Source organism: Notothenia coriiceps, unplaced genomic scaffold, assembly GCF_000735185.1.
Source record: "Notothenia coriiceps isolate Sejong01 unplaced genomic scaffold, NC01 NC01_scaffold00002947, whole genome shotgun sequence".
In the NCBI taxonomy this organism is placed as follows: domain Eukaryota; kingdom Metazoa; phylum Chordata; class Actinopteri; order Perciformes; family Nototheniidae; genus Notothenia; species Notothenia coriiceps.
This window is the reverse complement of record NW_011335648.1, coordinates 1-22,365: the sequence shown is the minus strand read 5'-3', so window position 1 is coordinate 22,365 and position 22,365 is coordinate 1. Positions and strand designations below refer to the sequence as shown.

At 44.3% G+C, this 22,365-nt stretch overlaps 2 protein-coding genes across 4 annotated transcripts; both read right to left on the bottom strand.

The window, feature by feature from the left end:
* Positions 1-4,215: 4,215 nt before the first annotated feature.
* On the bottom strand, positions 4,216-15,325 carry tab2 (TGF-beta activated kinase 1 (MAP3K7) binding protein 2). Of its 3 annotated transcripts, none has more exons than XM_010766046.1 (7): positions 15,139-15,325; positions 14,994-15,056; positions 13,201-14,878; positions 9,246-9,406; positions 8,268-8,361; positions 7,807-7,902; positions 4,216-6,067 (listed from the first exon to the last, which is right to left on the bottom strand). In XM_010766046.1, the coding sequence occupies exons 1-7, from the start codon at positions 15,238-15,240 to the stop codon at positions 5,928-5,930; spliced, it is 2,334 nt and encodes a 777-aa protein (XP_010764348.1). In that variant the 5' UTR covers positions 15,241-15,325; the 3' UTR covers positions 4,216-5,927. The 3 variants fall into 3 exon arrangements, with proteins under 3 accessions (XP_010764348.1, XP_010764349.1, XP_010764350.1); XM_010766047.1 differs by having other exon boundaries at positions 7,822-7,902; XM_010766048.1 differs by lacking the exon at positions 14,994-15,056.
* Positions 15,326-17,814: 2,489 nt separating this feature from the next.
* Positions 17,815-22,310, bottom strand: LOC104941015 (ribonuclease ZC3H12A-like). Its single transcript, XM_010766049.1, has 4 exons — positions 21,725-22,310; positions 20,582-20,721; positions 19,094-19,328; positions 17,815-18,124 (listed from the first exon to the last, which is right to left on the bottom strand). Exons 1-4 carry the CDS (start codon positions 22,012-22,014, stop codon positions 17,815-17,817), a joined length of 975 nt encoding a protein of 324 aa, XP_010764351.1. The 5' UTR covers positions 22,015-22,310.
* Between the last annotated feature and the right edge of the window lie 55 nt (positions 22,311-22,365).

Below are 22,365 nucleotides of genomic sequence, written 5' to 3'. Positions count from 1 at the left end.
GAGTCCTCATGAGGACTTTTAAGCTCTCCCAGACTTAGGTGCTACTTTTAGGCTTAAAATACTTTGTGAATTGCTCTTAGTGAATACAATTAGGAGTACTAAATTTAAGACTGACACGCCCATTATGCTTAGGAGTTTCTCCTAAATTCGCCAGTTAGGAGCTACTTTTAGCCCTAAAATCCTTTGTGAATACGGCCCCAGGTCTCCAGCTGTGGAGCTCATAACTAACTTATTTTCCTTCTTTCAGGAAAGAAATGTACTTATGGAGTCAAGTGCAAGTTCTATCACCCGGAGCGGGCCCACCAGTCCCAGCTGTCTGTGGCCGACGAGCTGAGGGACCGAGCCAAGAACACACACTGCAGATACGGCTCCCCCAACCCCCCTCTCAGCACAGACGACCTGTCCCTCAGGGCTTCAACCAGCGAGCTCTTGGTCTTCCACAGAGACACCAGCAGCCCCCGCAGCCCCCCCAGCCGCTGCCTCCGCCTCTGCCCCAGCCCCGAGGAGGACGAGGCCTTCAGCTCCATGGATAGCTCCATGTCCAGGCTCTACATCCAGGACAGTGTGGAGCGCCCCCCCCACAGCTACAGCAGCGGAGTGGCCAGCTACAGCCACGATGACTGCTCGCTCTCAGGCTCCTTCTGCGATTTCTACCCCCATCACCACTCATCAGTGCCCTGCCTGCGCCCTGTGTGCAGCTGTGCTCATCCTCAGACTAGATTGTACCCCCACCACCCCCCAGCATGGGGCTCCTGCCCAGCTCTGCCTCCACATAACAGGGAGCCTCCTGTACACAGTGCAGAGCAGCAGTACAGACGGGGCCCCGCTCCACAGAGGGGGGCCTGGCTGCAGGGCGGAGCCAGGAGCCCGGCCGCAGAGCAGAGGGGGAGCCTGCGCAGCCAGCTGAGCACCCTGTTCCCTCAGGGCGCGGTGGAGCAGGTCATGAGCACGCACCCTCACATCTCAGACATGACCCATCTGATCTCTCTCATCCAGAGCTACAGGAGCAGCCACGTCTCCTTCTAGATTACAAACCGTCTCACAAACCTCAGGCATAGAGAAACCTGGAGAAAGGGAACAAGGCTTTTTCTATTAAAGGACACCTATCATGCTATTTTTAGGCAATAGCATGGGTCTTAGATATATACAAATATATAAAAAACATGTCTATGAAGGGTTTTGCTCAAAATGCCAAACAGACCATCCATTCTAGCCATGCCTCATATCCCTCTATTTCAATAACAAAATAAAAAAGGAGGGGCTGAGCTCATGCGGGACCCGGTAGTTACTGTCTAAACTAAATGCTGCCGTGATGAAACGCCATATCATGGATTATCAAGGATTATCTCTGAAACAGTATGGAGCTCAAAGGCTTTCTCTCTTGCCGGTCATACCACAAGGTGAGTTCCTTTTTATTTCCTGCTTCTTCACACACATGCTCTCCAGTACAGGTTAGCTCTGAGTGTTAGCCATGCTAATGTAAACACAGACCATATTACGTCCAAAACAAATCGGGCATTGTTTCTGATAGCAACGTTTCTGATAGGCCCGTGGCCGTAAAGCCAGCCTACATTTCCGATATTACGTCATATCGGACGCAAATCTGGATCAGCTCCGTTGTACCTCGTTTTTAGAGATTTGGGTACGGAGGAAAAGAGAGAGGGTTTTATTTTCTGACGCTGCGTGAGTTCCCAGACGCACCGGGGACACATGTTTATGTATAAAAGACATCAACAAGTGCATTTTGCATGATAGGTCCCCTTTACTTCATACCATGTCTCTGTGCTAGAACACATTCACAACTCACCCTGTATTTCAAGCATTAAAACATGAACATGTAGCAGACTGAATGCTCTTTCTTTAGTGTAAAAGTGCAATGCACACACCCAATTCATGTTACTTATTGTAGCAGTAAAACATTTTAATAAAGCAGCATGTGTTGTTTTCTTATGTTGCCTCAAAGTGAGGAACTCTGTTATACTAATGTGTACTTTTTGAATATTGTGAAATAAAAGAACTCTGAATATTTGTCATTGGTTCACATATTACCCAGTCCTTGTTGGTGCGTGAGATACGTACATAAAGAACATGATGTATGAAATAAGATTTAATAGAGCTGCTGCTGCACTAGTCTGCAGCTCCACCTGTGTGACAGATTAAGATGAAATGAAAGCTACAGGTACCTGGCCATGTAAAGGATAAAACAGAAGCAGAGGTAGAGCCCAGTCATACCATAATATTCCCATAAATACAACAACTTTCTGAAGTATGCAAGCATTAGAAGCTCTGAAGGTCAGCAGTCAGACTGAAGCAGCCTGCTGCAAATCCTCCACAATCAACCCCGTCCCAAAGAAACCAAGGATCAGAGGACTTACTGACTACAGCACCCCCCCCCCCCCCCATAACCTCTGTGGTTATGAGGTCTTTTAAGGACGACCCCCCTCCTGGACCCCTTGCATCTACTTCAGGGCCAACAGGTCTGAAGTCAATGCAGTCACCATGGACCCCCGGTCCTCCTGCAGCACCTGGACCCAGCAGGACCTAGGCCAGGAGGACCCGGTCTCTGCTACAGGAGGAGCTCTCCCAGCTGCATGTGGATCACAGACTTCCTGTCTGACAGGAGCAGCTCAGACTCCACCTGCAGGGTCTCGTGTCGGAACTAACAGGACCTGCTTTGGTTACAATGGTATATTTCCATGAATGTCCCAATCTCAAAGATTGATCTCCTTTTCTACTTCAGGGTCATTTCACTCCGTTAGGAGCCTTCCTCTGAAAAAAAGACTATAGCTGTTATTTGTTATGGTTGTTTCCTGCAGGCTTTATAAACCTGGACTAACTTTGTTACCTCTGTTGGAATAGAAATTTAAAAAAGGAAGTGAAAGGATCGTGACCCAAAAAAAATAACATTTTTTTTTTCCTTCTTACCTAGTGGACAATATTTTGTAATGGTGATACTGTGACATTGACACTAAAGACATTTTAATATTTCGTAACCTAAAATCATTCAGCATTTATAGCTATATCTCTGGGAAAGGGAGCAAAGCGGTTTGATTTGAATGGTAACACGTTGAGGACATTAGCTCAGCAGAAACACACTCAGGCACCTGATGACTCAGTGATGTAAACGCTAGTGAAGGGACAGTGCTGTTATGCAGGTGATTGCTGTTTGGTTTGTTTTTGGATTTATGGCAGAAAATTAGCTCCATACATAGGATGGTGCTGTGGCACTTGAATGTATGCCTCCATCGTGTTAAACAGGAGCATTCAGCTCAGGAGGTAAGTGCACTATGGGTTGTCAGATGTATACATTGCTAGCCATCTCTGTGGCTCTAACTTTTAAGTATCGGCCAACTGTTATTAACGCTTACAGCATCTCTACCGTTGGCATATTGAGACATCAATATTCTCAAAAGGAGAAAACAAGCAAAAAAACAGTGTTAACACTATCAATTAAGGATGCAGGTGATAATCCATGCAAAACCTCCAGTGACACACTCAAGAGTTTAAGACATCTTGTGACAAAACGTTAGTGGACCTTTTCCACAGGAGACATGTTGACTGGTAACCAAAGGAAAAGCTTCATCATAATCATTCATTGTATTATGAAGTGTTTGGTGAGAATGGCTCAACATGTGCCAATCACAAAACACCACCGTTTGGATGGAAAAACCTCACAAGACTCTTCACAACAAACATGTTGCTGCTTATGTGGGAAGTACCTTTTCTGAAAATGTGCATTTGGAGACATTCTGGGGTTTTCAATACCCAAGGAATGCACCATTTTGAAGCTTGGAAAAATAAATGATTGCGTGATTGATAATGATAGATACATATCTAAGATCCTGTTATTAATACTCAAGAAATAAACAACCAACTGGTGTAAGGAGCCATTATTAAAGTGTAGTGGATGGATATAATAAGAGGTCTATATAATGGAAAAAATGACTTAAGGCAACTCAAGAGTGAGAGAAATAGTTTTTACCTTTTGTTTACCTTTGTTCTAAGCTAAAAGAAGCCACAAATAAACATGTGTAATGTTTTTTGTTGAATGTACAAACACAACTCAATACAAATAAAGTTCAGAGAAACCAGCATTCGCAACCCAGAGGCTGACACTGAGAGGAAGCCGGTTTGATTCCAGCTGCCCCCGGAACCCATGACGCCATCTACTGGATAAAAGCAACATCTGAATGACAAAACACACATCAAAACAACTCAGAATAGATTTTTTTAATTATTTTTTACAAATAACTTATCTGTTACAAAGACAGTTTTCCCAGCTAAAATCAAAAAAACACTTTAGATATCCAAATAACTTTTTGTCAATTTAATAAAACATACACCAAGGTGCAGATGAAGATGAAAACTGGTTTCTTTGAAGAAAAGTATGGCGTAAGTGCTTAAGAGACAATAATTCATCTACTTTTAAATGGGTTTCAACAACTAACATTTTGCTTTGATAAAAGGGCACTTGGATGTGACAGAATAGATGATCAATACAAATTCAATAGTTCCAAAGGCACTGATGCAAGGCAACATTTCACAAGTGTGGAAAAAACAAAACTAAGTAACTACTCCACAGTTAAGGTAAGTTAATGACAATAAGTAAACTTTAGAGACACCCTCATCAATAAAAGCTTAGGAGGATGAAATGAGCCAAATAAGAGTATACAAACTGGACAGTTGTGTTGTGACCTGTTGTATATGAGTATTTTTTACATCATAGGAATACTTTGATCTTCGTAACCTCACAGGACTCCATCAGCTGCAGAGCAACATGCCACTTTGAACCAAATCAGCTGTTTCAGAGCTGCAGTCACTTCCTGATGGGACTGGAGGATGAGTGTCTCTTTGCACTGAGGTGAAGCTCTCCCCAAAACATCAAACCTACATTCCAGTTGTCAGATAAGATGGCAGTGTTTCATTTAGCTTTTTGACCCCTCCCCTCCCCCTCCTGAAATATTTGGCATCCTGAAAAAAGGAAAAAGAAGCCCTCCATAGCCTTCTTCTTTGCTGCTGTGCGGTGGTACACAGGAAGCTGGGCGCCACACGAGCGCTGAGCAGACGCAGCTTCATGATGACTGCAGGGGTCTTACTCTGTTCCTCTCCTTCTGCAAGGCTTCAACTCTCACAGAAATCAAACACTTAGAAAGGGAGCATGGTGCTTATTTGTTTGGAAGAGGGGAACAAAACAAGACAAAAACATTAATAAAGTCTATAAAGCTATACTTACAGGAAATATAAGTCATAGTGTGAGGAGGGAGGCTTTCAAGGCACATTCTAAAATGATGTACAGTTAAAAGCTCAAGGGGAGCTTCTGCCTCCATGTACTGTACACAAGCATGCAACTTTCTTTCTTTTGATTAACTCGTGACCCAAGGCACAGAAGAGGGAGGACAAGAGGCACATGAGAGTGGCAGTTAGCAATACCCCCCTTTGACATCCTCTACAGACAGCAAACACACTTTAAAGTCCTCGATCAGTCCGTCAGGATTCCCTTCAGATGGAGAGCAGTGGCTGAACAGGCCACCACAGAGCAAGAAAAACCCAATGCAATCAACAAAAGGCACATAGGTACCTATGTGTGGGGTGTGTGTGTGTGTGTGTGTGTGTGTGTGTGTGTGTGTGTGTGTGTGTGGTCACACTGCTGGGCCACACTTGTAATACTGTAAGTGGGAGCAGCGAGGTATCCCGGGATAAAGTTTCCCCCGCCGCCCCCTCTGAGTCTCTCAGCTGAGGTCTGGTCCTCCTCTGTGAACACCATCCTGTCAGACCTTCAGTGGGAGCATTGGAAAAAAAAGGGGAACAGGACGCACGATGAGCGAGCCCCGTACCAGTTGATACGACGAAGAAACCGAAGAAGAACTTCTTCCTTCTCTCTGGTGTTATGGTGCGGACAGGATGGCAGAGGAGGGGGCCTTGTAGGCTCAGAAGTGCCGCGGGAACTCGCACTGTTCACAGCGGTTGAGGGCGGGGTGGTTGAGGAAGGTGCAGGCGGTGCAGCTCCACTGCGTCCCCTCGTCCTCCTCCTGCTCTGCCAGGGGCTTCACTGCCTTGGTGCCTACGTCTGTGAAGAGGAGGACAAGTCAGACGCTGTCCACCAACCGACCCAAGCATGGACATCCAGATCATTAACATTTGAAGCTGTGATAATAGTCTAGTTGCCAGCATAGTGAACCAGGAATTGTGAGTACCCCAAAGTGTTATGATAGAAATGTATAGTATGGGTCCCCAGCACATAGAAACTGCTGGATGCTAACTTGCATATGTCGGCCAATTTGTACAATTAACATAAGTTGTGTTAATTAACATGAGTTAATTACCATCTATAATGCTCATTCATGCTCATCAACAACTTGTGGCGTTCCAAATGGAATAAAGCAGGGTGGTTGTGAGATGATAGACAGAAGGTCTTTTTGGATATTTCTGCAATAGAAATACGTTTATTTTTCCATCTTTAGTCTTTGCCTTTCTATTGTGAAATACTGGTGAGTGTTACCTTGTCATGGCTCTAAACGTATTTAACTCAATCATTTCCAAACTCAAACACCTCTGAGCTAGTTAGATTCTTCTGAAGGGTTGCATAACCTTATAATACTACAAAGCATGGTTTGATCAATTCCTTAAATAAGGTGAAAAACCAAGAGGTCATCAAAGACCAAGTAAAAGTGTTCAAAATGAAGGAAGGAGGAAAAATGAAACGTCTGACAGAGAGGAAGGAGCAGACAGGGCAAGGGGGGCTCAAGGAATGGGAGGCAGACAGAGGGATGGATGAAAATGGATTTTGGAGCAGAAGAGATTATTTGTGTACACATTTCAGTCAGCAGGTACAGTATGATAGACAGCATGCAATGAATGAATCAATGAATGGGGGATATTACAAAAAGACAACCTCATGCATGGATGGACCTAACGCAGGGGTCGGCAACCCGCGGACCTCGAGCCGCATGCGGCCCTTTAAGCTCTCTACTCTGGGAGTAGACAAAAATAAGAAGGAAATAAAATAAAAGTATTTGTAGGACTATTTATATTTTCTTGCATGGTTGAAAATGTTTCGTATCTTCTATTTTGAGGTGATACTGTGACACATACAACATTTTAAAAAACGGTTTTAATTAGGTCAACTAATTTTCTTGCAGGCGAATAACCTGACCCCCGGCTCGATGAGCGAACTATGGATAAATCAAAGGAAATAAAAGTATGGGAGGAACACAGAGGGTTTAATTCTGCGTGGACAGAGTTGTACGCTTTCACAGCAAACGATGCTGGCTAACCGGTATGTTTGAGATGTAGAGAGAAGTAGTCAAAGGTGCTGCAGCCTTTACGTATCGAGGAACAACAAGGGAGAGGAAGACAGCTGACGATCTTCAGTCATAATTCAATCAGTCAACTCTTTTTTGGGTGCAGCTAATATGTTTGATTTATTTCAAAGTGGGCCCATTTTAATTTTTTAATTTCCTTCAAATGTGCAGAGGACTCCCCAAGTGCTGTGTTGATTTATTTTAAAGTGGGCCTGTATTGCTTTTTTTATTCTCCTTATAGGAGTTATTTGTTTATTATTAGAGGTAAACAGTTCTCTATAATGTAATAAATAATAAATGCAAAAAAACTGTTTTTGTCTATGATGTAACAATAAATACAACGTTATAAGCTATCAAGCTATCAAATATGTTTTGCGGCTCCAGACAAAAACAATTGGTGGAAAAGGGGGAAAAATTGCTCTTTTGGTCAAAAAGGTTGCAGACCCCTGATCTAAACACACACATTTTCATACAGTACATGACATGCAGCTTTTTCTCAACTTACCAAGAGATAAAGTACCTTTGGGTTTGGGTGGGACAGGACCGAGGAATCCAATGTTGTCATAAAAATTATGGATTGCACTGGGATTAAAGTGTGGTCCTGTCAACAGATGGAAAACAGTGCATTGGCATTTTTCATTGAGCTATGAAGCCAACTCTGATGAGAAGCTCCATGTTTTTTTATTCAACATGTCACTGGGCCGTCCCACAACAGGGAACTCCGTGAGTACTATTCATTCATGAGGCCTGTGGGGTCAGTTTCTATCAGCAGTGGAGGGCATAAATCACTTACCAACCAGCAACAGGATGCAATTGAGGAAGAGCTGGTAGTTAGCGGCACAGTGTGTGTGCAGAGAGGATCTGAGCAGCTGCACAGCTGGTCTGACCTCCCTACCTACGCTTCACTTTATTACTCTGAATGCTAGTTTAGAACCAGTGATAAGGACACATCAGAGAGAGACTCACCTCTTGTTTGAAGGAGATCAATTTCTTTGGTGAGGCAGTCAATGTCGATCTGCAGGGACCTGTTTTTGCATCTCAACTGCTTCATTTCCTCAATCTGAAACGGGGTGAGATGGGGGGGGTCAGCAGGTCAGCCATCACACACAGACGGGAGACAACTCTCAAGCCCTCAAAACTCACCTTTTCACTCTTGCCTTCAACTGCTAATCTTCTAACCTCTAGCCCCTATTCCACTCTTGCCTTCAACTGCTAATCTTCTAACCTCTAGCCCCTATTCCACCTGGCTTATCACTTTATTTTTCTTTGTTGATATTTTCTCTACTGGCTTGTAAAGCGTCTTTGAGCACCAGTAGAAGCGCTATATAAAAATACCATGTATTATTATTATTAACAACTCTGAACAAAGGAACGACTCAGCTCAGCTACAGCAGCCACTTTCCCTCTGTGGATGCAAACTGTTAAAGTTTCAAGGGAGTCAGCTGACTCAGCAGAAAGCCCGGATCACGAGAGCTCTCTACAAACTCTCAGCTCTCAGTGTGAGACATGGCCACCTCAGACTTTTTTCTTCTGTTGAACTGTCCCTGTTTTAGCTGAAGGAACAACTGTGAAGTGAATCTAATAAACTGTACACTTTGTCAGTCTGAAAATATGGAAGTATATCAGAATGATCAATTGGCCCTGTGATGTTCACTGGAGCCAGAAAATGTAATGTGGTCCAAATCTGGTTTCTTCTCTTGAGGCTTTATCTGTCACTAATAATCAGGAGAACCTGGTTTGCAGTTCTAAAGAACATCACAACAAACTGCTAATAAGAATCATTTGGAGCTTGTTTTTAAAATTGAGCTGCAAATGAAAAGTGATTTGAATTGGCCATCGGGGCATCCGTGAGTGTATTGGTTAAGATTCACTCTGTCCATCAATTAGAGCAAAAAGGTGATAGTCTGGTGGTAGCTGACGAGAGATAAGGTGTTTCTTGCTTACAGAAGGGATTTGGGAGGCGGAGCTGGATCTCTCCAGCCGTCTCCTGGTCAGGTCACTCTCCATCTCGTTCACCTCCTCTTTTAGCTTCTCCAGTTTCTTCTTCTTCAGCTCCAGCTCGTGCCACAGCCTCTCCATTCGTGCCTTCTGATGGACCAACAGCGCTGGAGAACACACACACATGCAAACACACAGTCGGTACTGCAGCAACCATTTACCAGTGAACAACCACTCAAAGATGTCAACATCATTTAGCATGATGTAGAATTCAATGAGGAACACTTAGTCACATCTGCACATTTTATTTAGAAAACTATCCAATCTGGTTATATTTTCTTAACCTTATTCATATCATTTATAAAATCGCAACATTGTCTATAGTGTTTTATATTTATACTTTTTAATACTGTTCATACCGTCATATTTATATACTTTTAACTAGACATTTCACTGCAGTTTACTGCTTCTCTTGCACTTATGGTTAGATGCATTGTCCCAGTACTTGTGTGTAATCTGTGAAATGACAATCAAGTTGGATTTAATCTAAATGTAAGGAATGTTATATAGTGAACACCCCAACATTAGAAACTGCAGATAAAACAAGACAGAAAATAAAACTGTAGAAAAACAATGTCATCAATGAAATAGGTTGTGTATATTGGCACTAACACTTTCACAGTGGCGAACCGTCAGGGCCTTCAAGGTATTCAGAGAATACCCTGGAACACTCAGATAAAACAAACAAAAAATCAATTTAATTACCGGTATATAAATAAAATGTAATAAAATGTATATAAAATGAATAAATGAGAATCGTATCTGTGTTGTTGATCTGTAATATTACAGTGTTAGGTTGATTTGTTTGTCCTTCTCGGACCATGCACTACGCATTTCAGTGGTTTTGTGTTAGGAAAAAAAGCAACCAATCAGATCTTGTTCTGGGTCTCTGGGTAGAGTATCCTTCAACCAAGGTATTCTATATCCTTGATATAATGCCCTGGCCGTTGCACTGAATGAGAGCGTACGTTTGGACTGACAGTTTTGATTTGTAGCCAATGGGCGTGTTCTTTTAGAGTTCCCCTCGGTTCCAGGGTTCTCTAGAAGGCCCGCTAGTTAACTGGCTCGAGACAGAGGATCTAGATGAATGCGACGAAGCAATTTATGCCGTTTTATTGTTTTTAACGTTGAAATGACAAGTGCAACAGGTGAAGATGAAGTTGTTGCGGAATTGTTGTGAGTACCCTTTTCAAGACGACAATTCAGTGAAAAGACGGACATTATAATGCCGCGGAGGGGGGCAGGGGGGCGGCGGGCGCGGCTGGGTGTGTCTACAGAAGGTCCAGTTGTGATAGCCACGGTTCGCCACTGCACTTTCAGATCCACCACAGGGTGTTCTACACACACTAGTCAAACCAGTTTGGAGCACAAAGCAGCTTGGTGTAGGAGACATCAATCTGCGTGTCTTCACCTATTGTGGTAACAGCCAGGGATCAGACTGCTGCAGGCACATTCTGCAGCAACGTTTCATACAGAACCTCCAACGTGCACATGTTCTGCTCAAGTCTCTACAGCATGTTTCACATCATTCTTCAGAGTTCCTGCTTCTGTTGACAGGCCCCAACACCTCCTACACACTCAATGATCAACAACTCATTCTCTGCTACACACAAACACATGCCTCTTTACAAATCATGGGGAGATGGACACTTGATCTTTGTCGAAATGTCCTGGTACTGGACATGTAAACGCAACATGATGCACATGACCTCCGATCAGCTATGATAAGCCTTCATCTTCACCACAGCATTAGTATTGGATGCTGCTTGACACCCACTACTAAAACCATCAGTCATATTGTTAGAGTTTGCATTATTATTATTATTATAAGTCTTATTGTTATAGTTCTTATTGTTGCGATACTCTTTATTAGTATTTTTGGTTCATTGGCCTCCTGGATCCATATTTTGTTTATGCTCAGATTATATTGTTGTGATGGAGACAGAGGGTGATTGAGGCAAATGTCTAATTGGTTATATGTGGCTATATTAATAACATTTGGATTTCATTGATTTGAGTACGATACTGTTTAGGCCAATCTTAAAAATGTTTGTCATTGAAAGTAAGCTGTGCAGCTAAGTGAAGGACAGGACCCTGATCTATTTCTCATCCCAAACTACGCACCAAGCTGCATTTATGTTATAACTAGTGCTGGTCAACAATTACATTTTTTTATTCGCGATTAAATGCATTCTTGTGCGCAAAAATCCATAAGGAATTCAAAAGTAGTGTATTGCACACTTTTATTTTAAAAGTACTGCTATATGAACAATAGTGCAATAACATTTGGTTTGCAAACACATCAATAAATAAGGTGCTTTTTAACAGCAGTATTCCATTAACACAGTAGCAGTTCAAATATTGATGGTAAATCTCAACTTCAACATGAATGAATGTAATCAAATCAAATATAAACCCAAAGCTATTTGCCACTGCCAGGGCTTTGACGTGTTATCTCGTTTTTCAAAGAAAAGCAAGTTCCCCAAGTCCACAGATAAGAAAATTAAACTTTGCATTTGTTACAAATAACTCCGCCGGCTAGAAAATATGTAAAATGTCCAAATAACAGTTCGGTACCTTCTCCATTTTTCTGTACCCGCCACTTGCTCTCCAAAGATCAGTGCATCATTCCACTGAGCCACAGCCTCCCAGAGTTAATTGACCAATACATCAAATAAAACAATTTACAGTGTCCAGCAGTGTCTGCATCTGGTTTTATTTGATTCGTCTTAAAAGACATAACTGACTGGTCTATGGTTGCTTTTCAAACATGCCTTAACTTGCCAGAACCAGGTCATTCCAATAAATCGTCTTCCTTCCGCTTACGGTTATACAATCATGTTTGTTTAACAGTTATGTGGTGACAGGCACGTCTTTTCAGTTCACTTTTCCAAGCCTGAGCAGAGAAAGGATGAAAACAGGGGTCTGATGAGGGTCAGCAGCAGTGGCAGCATGCCCCCCTGCTGTGAAGCCCCTCTTGGTGGTAGTCACTGCAGTGTAGGATCCACAGCCAGTGACTCACACGTAATACAGTGAAAAGCCCAAAAAAGGAAACGGCAGTGTGCTCGGACACGTTTGACTCACACTACAGAATTCAACAGTCTCAGGGGCTGTCAGAGCAGACACTCACATTGCCGTCACTGACACACTCACCTCTGCTTTATCTGACAGACATGCAGAGCACTGTCTACACTGAAAGAGCATTACTGACCGCAGTAAGTACACAACGTTTGGCTCAAAAACACAATACAGTCAATGTTATGGGAAACAACTTAAAATCTCACAGTATACTTTATGGTAAAATTACTCTCTTGGCAGGAAGAGATGGAAAAAGCTTTTAGACCCACTGCTGGCAAGAAAAAACCCTGCATACTATCACTCAGTTAAAATGGCTCTAGGAACTGGTATTTTCTCCCTTATCAATGTGCACTCTTTCGCCACTTGACATTTGTTAAAAAAACAATAAAAGTGAAGCCAACAGCTCTGAGACATCAGATGATGGAGGTCAGGAGTCTCCAACACGTCGATTGCGAGCTGGGCTCGCTCGCTCGATTATCGATTATAGCGTAGTAACGTTGCTTCTTGATTTTTCAGCCGCGACTGGACAATAAACTTTTTTTATTTTAGAATTTTTTCTGTCGCACGAATATCAAATTGATCGGTGACGCAGAGATCAAGGAACAGACGTGACAGCGGCACAGCGACACCACACACGGAGCAGTCTGCCTTATCCACCAACACCATTGTGGGTTGACCATTCTTGCACATTTTATGTGTTTGGTCCAAGCTGTGTCGATTATCTGTATTTAAAGATTTTATCTGCAGACTGGTGTGCATGAGAGCTGATCCATGAGTTTCCTCTGTCCATGGTTTTGTGTGTTTGTTGCATTCAAGTGCTCACCTTGTGTGTACGCAGCGTCATCAGAGCCCATGCTGAGTCGGCGCGGCTCGCTCGGCCTCTCCCTGTGAGGCGACAGCGGGTCGGAGAGGTGGAGGGGGTCGGGCTCAACAAAGTGGTGGTCGGCGGGGAGGCTGAGGAGGTTGTTGGGCTCAAAAGTTGGGGACACGACTCCAGGGGACACAGCCGGGGGCTTATTGGGGGAAACTGTGATTTTAAAAGTGTACTTGGTGTTGGGCTGAGTTACCACAACACGTGGGGAGGAAGCTGTGCCTCCCCCTCCTAAAGAGGCACGGGACTTAGGTGGATGGTGGTGGATGTAGGCAGGGCCCATGCTCACTTGGCCCCCCATGTTCCTGGCCCCTGAGGGTCCCTGCATGGGAGGGTTGGCTGAGATGTAGACTGTGGGAGGGTTCCTACCACCACCACTATCGTCGCTGGAGGCATTGGCAGAAATGTAAAACTTGGGCTGGGATCGAGCGCCGGCAGGGGCCAAGGCCGCCTCCTCACAGGCCGCTGGGGCTGCAGCAGGGGGGCTGGCAGAGATGTAAACAGTGGGCTGGCTGCGGCTCAGACCGGGGCCTCCGATGGACAGAGGGGTGCTGGGGACCGTAGCCACCCCAGTTGAAGTGGATGAAGAGGAAGGGCAGGAGGAAGAGGCGGAGGAGGAGCGGGCCCCGCTGCTCGTCCGCAGCACGGCTGTCGTGGTCGTGGAGTTGTTTCTCTGAGGGGATTCTAGTTTAATCTCTATCTGATTCTTTCTGGGGCCGGTGGAGATGTTCTGGATGTTGTACTGACTGATGGTCGACAGGGAGGTGGGCATGACGGAGGAGGAGGAGGAAGAGCATGAGGAGACACCAGAGGAAGAGGCCTGGGTTGCAGTGGGAAGAATGCAGGGGGCCTGGGGGTTTGTGGGGGAGCTGATTGGCATGTAGACATGAGAGGTCTGGTGCTGTGAGGTATGTGAGGACGAGGCGTGCTGAGGGCTAGACCAGGTGCCCGACAGGGAGGAGGGGTGTGAGATCTGGTAGATCTGCTGCTGGGGCTGGGAGGTGGGGCTGTACTGGGCCCGGCCCCCCTGCGGCTGGTTCTGCCGGCTCGCAGCAGACTGGCTCACATAGGGCCGGATATAGATGGAGTTACCCTGTGGACTGTTGAGGCCCGAAGGGGGCCCGCCGTGTATGTGCAGAGAAGTGGGGGTGTTGCGTCCTGTCTGAATATGGGGGGCTAGCGTCACGGTGATGGGGTTGAAGCGTGGGGTCTGCTGGACACCCATAGTTGTTCCTTTGACACCCAGAGGGTAGAGTCCTAGGTGTTGGGGGGGCTGCGGTTTACGAGTTGGCTCCATCACACCAAACACATTGATGCTGGAGGGCACCTGCACTGGGGCTGACTGTGGCTCCTGCTGAAAGAAGTCACTGTTGGGGGCCTGTCCTGTCTGAAGGGGCCCGTCACTCAGGCTGTGGGCCAGAGTCCGACTGCCGTTCATTCTCAGGCTGTCCCGAACCGGGGCCAAATGCACATTCTGAGACTGCAGGCCCAGGTTCAACTGGGTCATATGATTACGAAGCCTAATGAAGCCGGGGTCGTCGGAGAAGCTGAGGTTTCCTTCTTCACTGTACAGGTAGCCCGGACTGACCTGGGACAAGTATTCACAGCAGGCGTCCAGGTTGTTGTTGTTCTGAAGGAAAAAGAGAGAGAATGAGCGGGTGTCATTCACACCCGTTTTTTAATTAACAAAGAAGTGTGATAAAGATTGGTACAGAGCGGGATATTGTTGAAAAATGTCTATTTACAATGAAATGGTTTAACTTGCTGCTTGTTACGAATGGACCAAATCTGCTGGCACCAATAAGTATCTACAATGAGCGAAAGATCATCAGGCTGGTTTCACTTTCTAGGAATCATCTTTACTGGAGTCAGATGTGTGAACTTGCCCACCTGCAGAACACACTGGGAGACAACACCCTCTGGGACTTCAGGGAACTTCTGGCGCAGGTCATGCAAAACCTGAATATCAATCTGGTGGCTTCCCTGGGCCATTCGTATGTTGCCAGGTCAGGACTGCTTGTTCTGTTAAGCGCACTGGGGCGTCAGGCGTGGCAGCAAGGAGCCTTCATCTTGAACATCTTCTAAATTGTGACAAAAAAAGATAAACATTTGATGAACTTTTCTCCATAAACAAAAAACACACCAACAATCAAATATTTCTATATATATACACTGAGGAAAACATGCAGTCTGAGGACATCTTTGTTTTGTTATTATTTCATCAAAAAGTGACAGGGACGAGGTCAATGTGGTTTATTGCAACTTCGCTCTACAATACATCAATCGGACATTTGAGTTGTCAAATGAATTATGCCTGGGTGATTTCAAAACATGTTACATCAATGCTAGATAAGAATAGATGACATATATATTTCAGAAGCCCTCATTCTCTCAGAGCTCCTAAAAAAGGAGCATCAGGAGGAAACTGCCTCTGACTGACTACTGAGAAAACCAGCATTTCTTACTGATCTTAATAAATCAATAATAATAATATTGGGAGGGATGAAACCTTCTTCAATGGTCACACATGTAGAGCACACAGCACACACAGTGCAATGTGTTCTCTGCTTTTAACCCATCCTAATACCAGGATTCTAGTACTAGCAGCAGTGGGCAGCTATTTTACAGCGCCCGGGGAGCAATGGGAGTGAGGGGGGAAGGGGGTTGTCCGGTGCCTTGCTCAAATGCACCACGGTAGGGCAGGAGGTGAACTAGGACCTCTCCAAGTAGCAGTCCACACTCCATATTTAGGTCTGGTCGGGGACTTGAACCACTTCTGATTGGTTAACAATGACTGGTACATGTGGAGCACAGCACTTCTGATTGGTGTGGATGACTGACACACAAGAACAAACATTTAAAAACAAACAAAAATTGCAGGCTTTGCGATTTGATAATTGCATAATTTAAAATCGTGATTTTAATTTAAAATCAATTAATCGTTCAGCCCTAGTGTTAACTTGTTGACCCCACACTGGACTCTTTGTCTCAGACGTTCAGAAGTCGACCACAGTGTAAAGCCCTGCAGCTCTGTTTCCGTGCTGCAGTGCAGAGCTTATCATTGCTCCAGATCCGACTTCTGTGGCCCCCCTTGTGTCCTTAAAAAGTGAATATGGATGTTAAGTGATGATAGTAGGTGATAGACAGATTGATCCAATCACCTGCAAAGTATTTTTGAAAAACTTTTCCAAATGGCTTTAAATGGAGCTTTCCTAGATGGTTTGGTGAAACAAACCATCTGAGTCAGGTTAGTAATGCTCCATCACATGTTTCTATTACAGGTTGAATCTTAAACTGAAGCTTGACTTTAAAGCAACCCAACGGAAGTTTCATGTAAGTTTAGTTATTTCACTCGTAGCTCGGGCTGCGGGGGTGCTAGAGACGGGAGCACGTTGATACGACCTTACNTTTCCAGCACTTAAACACTTTCAATAACAGCCCATACCACCGTTCAAGTCCAGAGTACATTCCATCAACACGCAGATTGTTTTCATTCATCATGATAGGGGGACTTGAACGGTGGTATGGGCTGTTATTGAAAGTGTTTAAGTGCTGGAAATATACTCATTGGATAATAGTTTGCAGGGTGCTTTTAATTGCCTCCTCGATTTAATGCAATTTACGTATTTTTATTGTTTGCTCTCTCTCTTTAACGTGCATATACAACGTCATTATCGTGGTCTGCACAAACTTGTCATCATGTGTGTATTCTGCTAACTGCACTGTCCATAACTATTTGATAGGAATACATTTCTAGCCTAGGCTATTTCCTTGTTTTTCGGTGATTTAGTGGGCTCGTTTGTGGGATGTTGCGGATGAGTTTCACCAAGACCGCCTACTCTGAACAACCAATCACCGTACTGACCGCTTCTAAACTCATGCACGAGAATCGACGTCATCCATAGCAACGGCGCGTCACTCTTAGTTCACTCTTAGTGATTTATCCTTAGTATGAGTAGGTCTCAGCGGCTTTGTGAATAACTTTTAAGAAAAAACTCCTAAGTAAAATGTTTTAGCGCGAGTTAGGAGCACTCCTAGCGGTAAGATAAAATGCTTTGTGAATACGGCCCCTGAAGAACACTGCATGTGTGTGTCTGCTGGGAACACACACGCTTCACAGACACATGGAGTGTGACCCAGCTTCCTCTCAGCCAGCGAATACTGTCGGCAGGCTGTGGCTCTGGAGACCAGAATCAGTCTCCACTCCGAATTAAGAGCATTACAAAGTCCTGAACTCACCTTGGATTTATGATCCAGTTGTCTACTTTAATCTTTGCTACATTTGCTGTCTGTCTTCTACTATTTTGTTTGCATTGAAGAAAATGTGCTGATTTTGGAAGAGTTCTGGTTTGTGTTTGTTGTCAGTGTAGATGCAGGTTAGCAGGCTGTTTGAACCAGTCCTGTCGTACACACCCTCTCTAAACTCCATTCTCGTGTCTCAAGTAGCAGTATTCATTTGTCCCATGAATAATAACCTGGATTGACACACACTTTTTTATCAGAAGATGTGTCCTTATCACTTTTGTGATCCTGACTTTTCATATGTTTTTGTTTAATGTGAATGGTTTACTTTATGACTATCATCCCTCTTAAAAAACATGCCTCTCCATCATCCAGCATGCTGATGTTAGCATGGCTGCAGACAAATGAAGCCGTACAACCCTTGCAGCGAGCTGCCGCTGTTGTGCAGTTGTAATCCCCATTAGAGAAGGAGGGTGTAAACTGAGCAGTGTTGGGTCTGTTGTTGTGAAGCTGAGGAGTGAACTGACCGTAAGGACAGGGCTGCAGTTTGTTGTCTGGGCTCCACGGCTTCTTCAACAGGAAGTCATCGATGCTGGGGCCGTTTCTCCCCAGCGGATCATCTGGAGGCATGAACCTGCAGCAGGGAATGCACCGTGTTATTTTCAATCTGCTCTCTCACTTTCATCTCTATTACACCAAAGCGGTTCGAAGGCTGGCTGTATACAGCGCGCCGGCTCTTGGCCCCGAAAACTGGTTCCTATTTTGAACCAACAATCTGCTGGACTGGAACAAGAACCTCATTCTTAAGAGAGTAACAAAGGCTGAAGCGAGATTGACCTGAGAAATAACAGTTCATGGCGAGGAGAAGAACGTTTTTACAAGCAGGGGAGCCAAGAAAACAAAGTGACTAAAACACAACCACACACATACATTAGGCTATGTCCCGCGACATTAACCAGGCAGACGTGGGACATAGTATTGATTTTTCACCATCATTTTAAAGACTACTGTTGCTTTCATTACACATTTGAACAGAGGCACAAGTTTCTTTTTTGTACTGACTTTCAGGTGTAATCAACACATAGGCTATACCAGTCTTCATATCAGATCACAAGGAAGATCACAGTGAAAAATAGGCAGATAAAATATGGCGCTAGAAAACTGCTTATGCCACAATGACAGCAACAAGAATTAGTTTAATACATTTATAGGAATAGATTTGATATAAAATGTAATGCATTTTAACAAAAGTGTCATTGAGTTTGTTTGCTCAAAAATGATCAGCTTCTGTAACACTGAACTTGGAGCCCCATGTGGCCTCCCTCCAAAACATGTTTTATTATAATACAATATCTGATAGTATAACAGCAAAATCTGCGTTGTAACTTGGGTCAAAAATAACAGGAATGGTTTTTTTCAATAATATAATTAAGAAAACTGTAACTAAGTCTTTGACAACAATTATGTCACTAAAACAAACACCGATGATAGTATTTCAATGTTTTTGTGTGGGCAATGAAAATCTTGAACGCGTCACTTTAGTTAGTGGTTCTGTTGGAGGGGAGAGGGGGGGCAGCACCTGCCTGTATTCTGTCAGTCTTACTTGTCATTAGCGAAGGAGTACATGAGCAGCCTCTCCTCGATGAACTTCTTCCACTGCGGGTTCTCTGTCTGCAGGTCTCTGTAGTTGTCGTTGGACACGATGATGCCGTCGGAGTCGAAGGCCAGCTTCACGATGTAGCGGTCGTCGTAGCACACCACCCTCTTCCCGTTCACGCAGCGAGACGGCGTGAACACCAGGATCTTCCTCCGCTCCAGCTCATGGAGAATGTGTTGATCTACGACAAAAATAATGATATTGTTTAATCATCATTATAAGGCTTATTATTAGGTGAAAGCATGGCAATCACCTGGTCTGTAACAACAAAAACACATGTCCACTCTAGTGGCCTCAATGCTTTCACATGTTCAGTGCTGTTAGAGGAGCCTGGTTTATTATGTTTTTGAAGTTTTCAATACAACTCAGTGGTTAATGAGCATGATTCAGGGTAATAATGATTCAGCACAAAGTCACACTTAAGCACAGCTACATCTATTGCATGTGTATCGCTGCATGTCCACTTCAGGTGTAGTTTACCCTGTTCTTTCTGATAGATGAGCTGAGCTGCCTCAGGGAAGCTGAAATAAGGATCAAGGACGCTTGATCCTTATTTCAGCTTCCCTGTTGTGACAGTGAGCTTTGCACAGTGATCAAATGGTTTGAAAAGGAACTTGGAACTGAATAAATAAATAAAATACTGGGTTTCAGTTTTAGATTTTAAACTTCCTTGTTGTTTGATACTTTTAGTTAGACCGTGAAGGAGGGGAACTCCAGGCTGCCAGAGAGGAAGTGAAGAAGTTGTTAACTTACACTTAAAAGATAGAGTGAAGTAAAAAGGATATTTGGTTTAGCTCACATGGTACACTTTTATCCAAAGCCACTTGCATGCGCTTCATTTGTGTGTACATGCATGCCTACGCAAATGTGGGGTTTTATATAGGCTATATATATTCATGTACTGTATATATATTTGACCTTTTTTAAGAAAAGCAGTCTACGAACTGAGCATACTCTGTACTTACCTGCCTGAGAACAGAATCTGAGTTAAAAGTGAAAGAATAATAGGCAGAAAGTTGACTCCATGAATTGTATCGTTGCACTGTGTCTGCTGGGTATGAAGTCATTTCTTTGCCATCATGTTTGCCATATCCCCTTCATTGTCTTGTTTTGCTGGCCCAGAAAGGGGACGTCACTGATGTGGGGGGAAGCAGGGTCTAGTGCTCTCGGTGCATCCTCTCACAGATCATTAAGTTGTAATACTCGTGCCAAATGTGGCTCGGCTACAATTCTGGGTGGTCCTGATTATAAGTGGTGAAATATGAAGGTTATTGCGGTTCAGCCTACACTCAATGCACCTGTCTTATAATAGAACACAACATGACAGTTGGGTGAGGTCAGACCTGAGCCTGGAGGGGAGGCCTGTGCTCACAGAGCTGAAAACTGTACTGAGGAACATTCTTATATCTGGAGGCTCTCTCCTCCAGCTCTTACCTGTGATGGGGGCCTCGGCCCGCGGCTGCTCCTTCCTCCACAGGGGGACGAACACGGTGATGTCTTGCAGCCCTCTGTCCCAGAACCAGCTCACTGCCAGCTGGAGGCCCTGGCATGAAAACACCTTCTTGTTGCCATGGCTACAAAAACACAGACACCACAGTCAACAAAAACAACTTCTCTTTTTTGTTTTCATGCACATAACGCACTTGCATCCCCTTTCCCCTTTTGGTGTCACAAGGCTCAGAGGTCTCTGAACCACAGATGTGCAGCAGCCGTCTGCTGACTGCAGCGTCACATCCTGAACCTGCAGAAGTAAAACTGCTCCTTCTACACTCTATTTTTATGTTTTATGTGATCATATGCACTCTCAAAACTGAAAAGTTGACTTTAATTAAATATATTATGTCAACAGATTTCACATAACTGTACTATTTGTAGAAATACAAATATGATATAACAACATGCTCTTGTTTTCTTCTTTTCTCATATCATTCCCTCCTCCTATTCTCCATATCATTTGTTTGAACACATTTTAACTCTGAACTTCCTTGTTTCCAATTGAGGTCATGTCAAACATTGTATGATAAGAACTGCACTCAGTATGGACAGTCCTCCTGCTGGGAAGATCAATGTGTGCACCCTTTCAGGCATAATGTAATCCTGAACTGATTGCAGAAAAAGTAAAAATTAGAGCGGCATATCATGTTTTTACTTCCCACATCTCTCAAGAGGAAGTGTGGTGCGATCAAATCTGTGAAGTGAAACAAAGTGTGACACTAATGGAGACGCTGGTATACCAACGGAAACCTATTTTAACCCTAAAGTAGAGGAGTAGAATTTTCTTTTACATAAACTTCTCTGCTCTTCTAAAGCCTCACACCTCCATAAAAATGTCTGGCTGTGTACATTTACATACATACAGACTTTGAGATACCTGTTCCCTATGTAAGGTTACGTTATACTTGAACTGTTTGACACTTTGCAGATAAAGATCTAACCTACAAAGATTCTCCAATTCTAAACTTTAAAATGGATATTTGGATAATGATGAAAACATCAGACACTGTGAACACTTACTTTATACTTTAAGAGCGTTTTAGAGTTGACAGAGTGTGTTAGTGATGTGTGAGTGTGGCGCACCTCATGGCCACGTTGCTCCCGTCTATGACAACAGCTCTGAAGCCTGCGGGGGGCTCTCTGGGGGGCCCGGCTCTGGGCTCTGCGGGCCCCGGGCTGCAGCCCCTGGGAACCAGCCGGGGGCTGTGGGGGCCGCTCCTGTTGCTGCCAGTGTGGCAGGTCTTTATCAGCTCCTCCAGGATGTCGTTGGTCTGGGCGTCATGGTGGAGGCTCTCCAGCACCCTCAGGATGTCACTGTGAGAATATCCCAGTTTGAGAAAGCGCTCCACTTTGACGTGCTGCTGCCGGTCCATCCTGTGTCCTCTCACTGTCTGTCTGTCTGGGGAATCCTCCGCGCCTCCTTATTCTGGCTCCTCAGCGTCTCCGAGGCAACGGCCTGTTGACAGGTGTCAGCAGGGATGGAGTTGACCACTGTCAGTGTAAACAGGAAGCACAGCTGCAGTCACTCAGGCGGATAAAATCTGCTCTTCCTACCACAACCTCATGACTTCCAACGCACACGCAAACAGCGCTGATGTCACACTGCGTCAGAAACCCTGTCACACACACACACACACACACACACACACACACACACACACACACACACACACACACACACACACACACACACACACACACACACACTCTCAAACACAGACACA

Coding starts and splice junctions, on each gene's coding strand:
- tab2 (XM_010766046.1), bottom strand. CDS start 15,240: ATGGCCCAGGGAAGCCACCAGATTGATATTCAGGTTTTGCATGACCTG. Junction 9,407..13,200: donor TGACGCTGCGTACACACAAG/GTGAGCACTTGA, acceptor TGTGTTCTCCAG/CGCTGTTGGTCCATCAGAAG. Junction 6,068..7,806: donor CAAAGGTACTTTATCTCTTG/GTAAGTTGAGAA, acceptor TCCTCTTCACAG/ACGTAGGCACCAAGGCAGTG.
- LOC104941015 (XM_010766049.1), bottom strand. CDS start 22,014: ATGGACCGGCAGCAGCACGTCAAAGTGGAGCGCTTTCTCAAACTGGGA. Junction 20,722..21,724: donor GGGAGCAACGTGGCCATGAG/GTGCGCCACACT, acceptor GTGTTTTTGTAG/CCATGGCAACAAGAAGGTGT. Junction 18,125..19,093: donor TACTCCTTCGCTAATGACAA/GTAAGACTGACA, acceptor TCCCTGCTGCAG/GTTCATGCCTCCAGATGATC.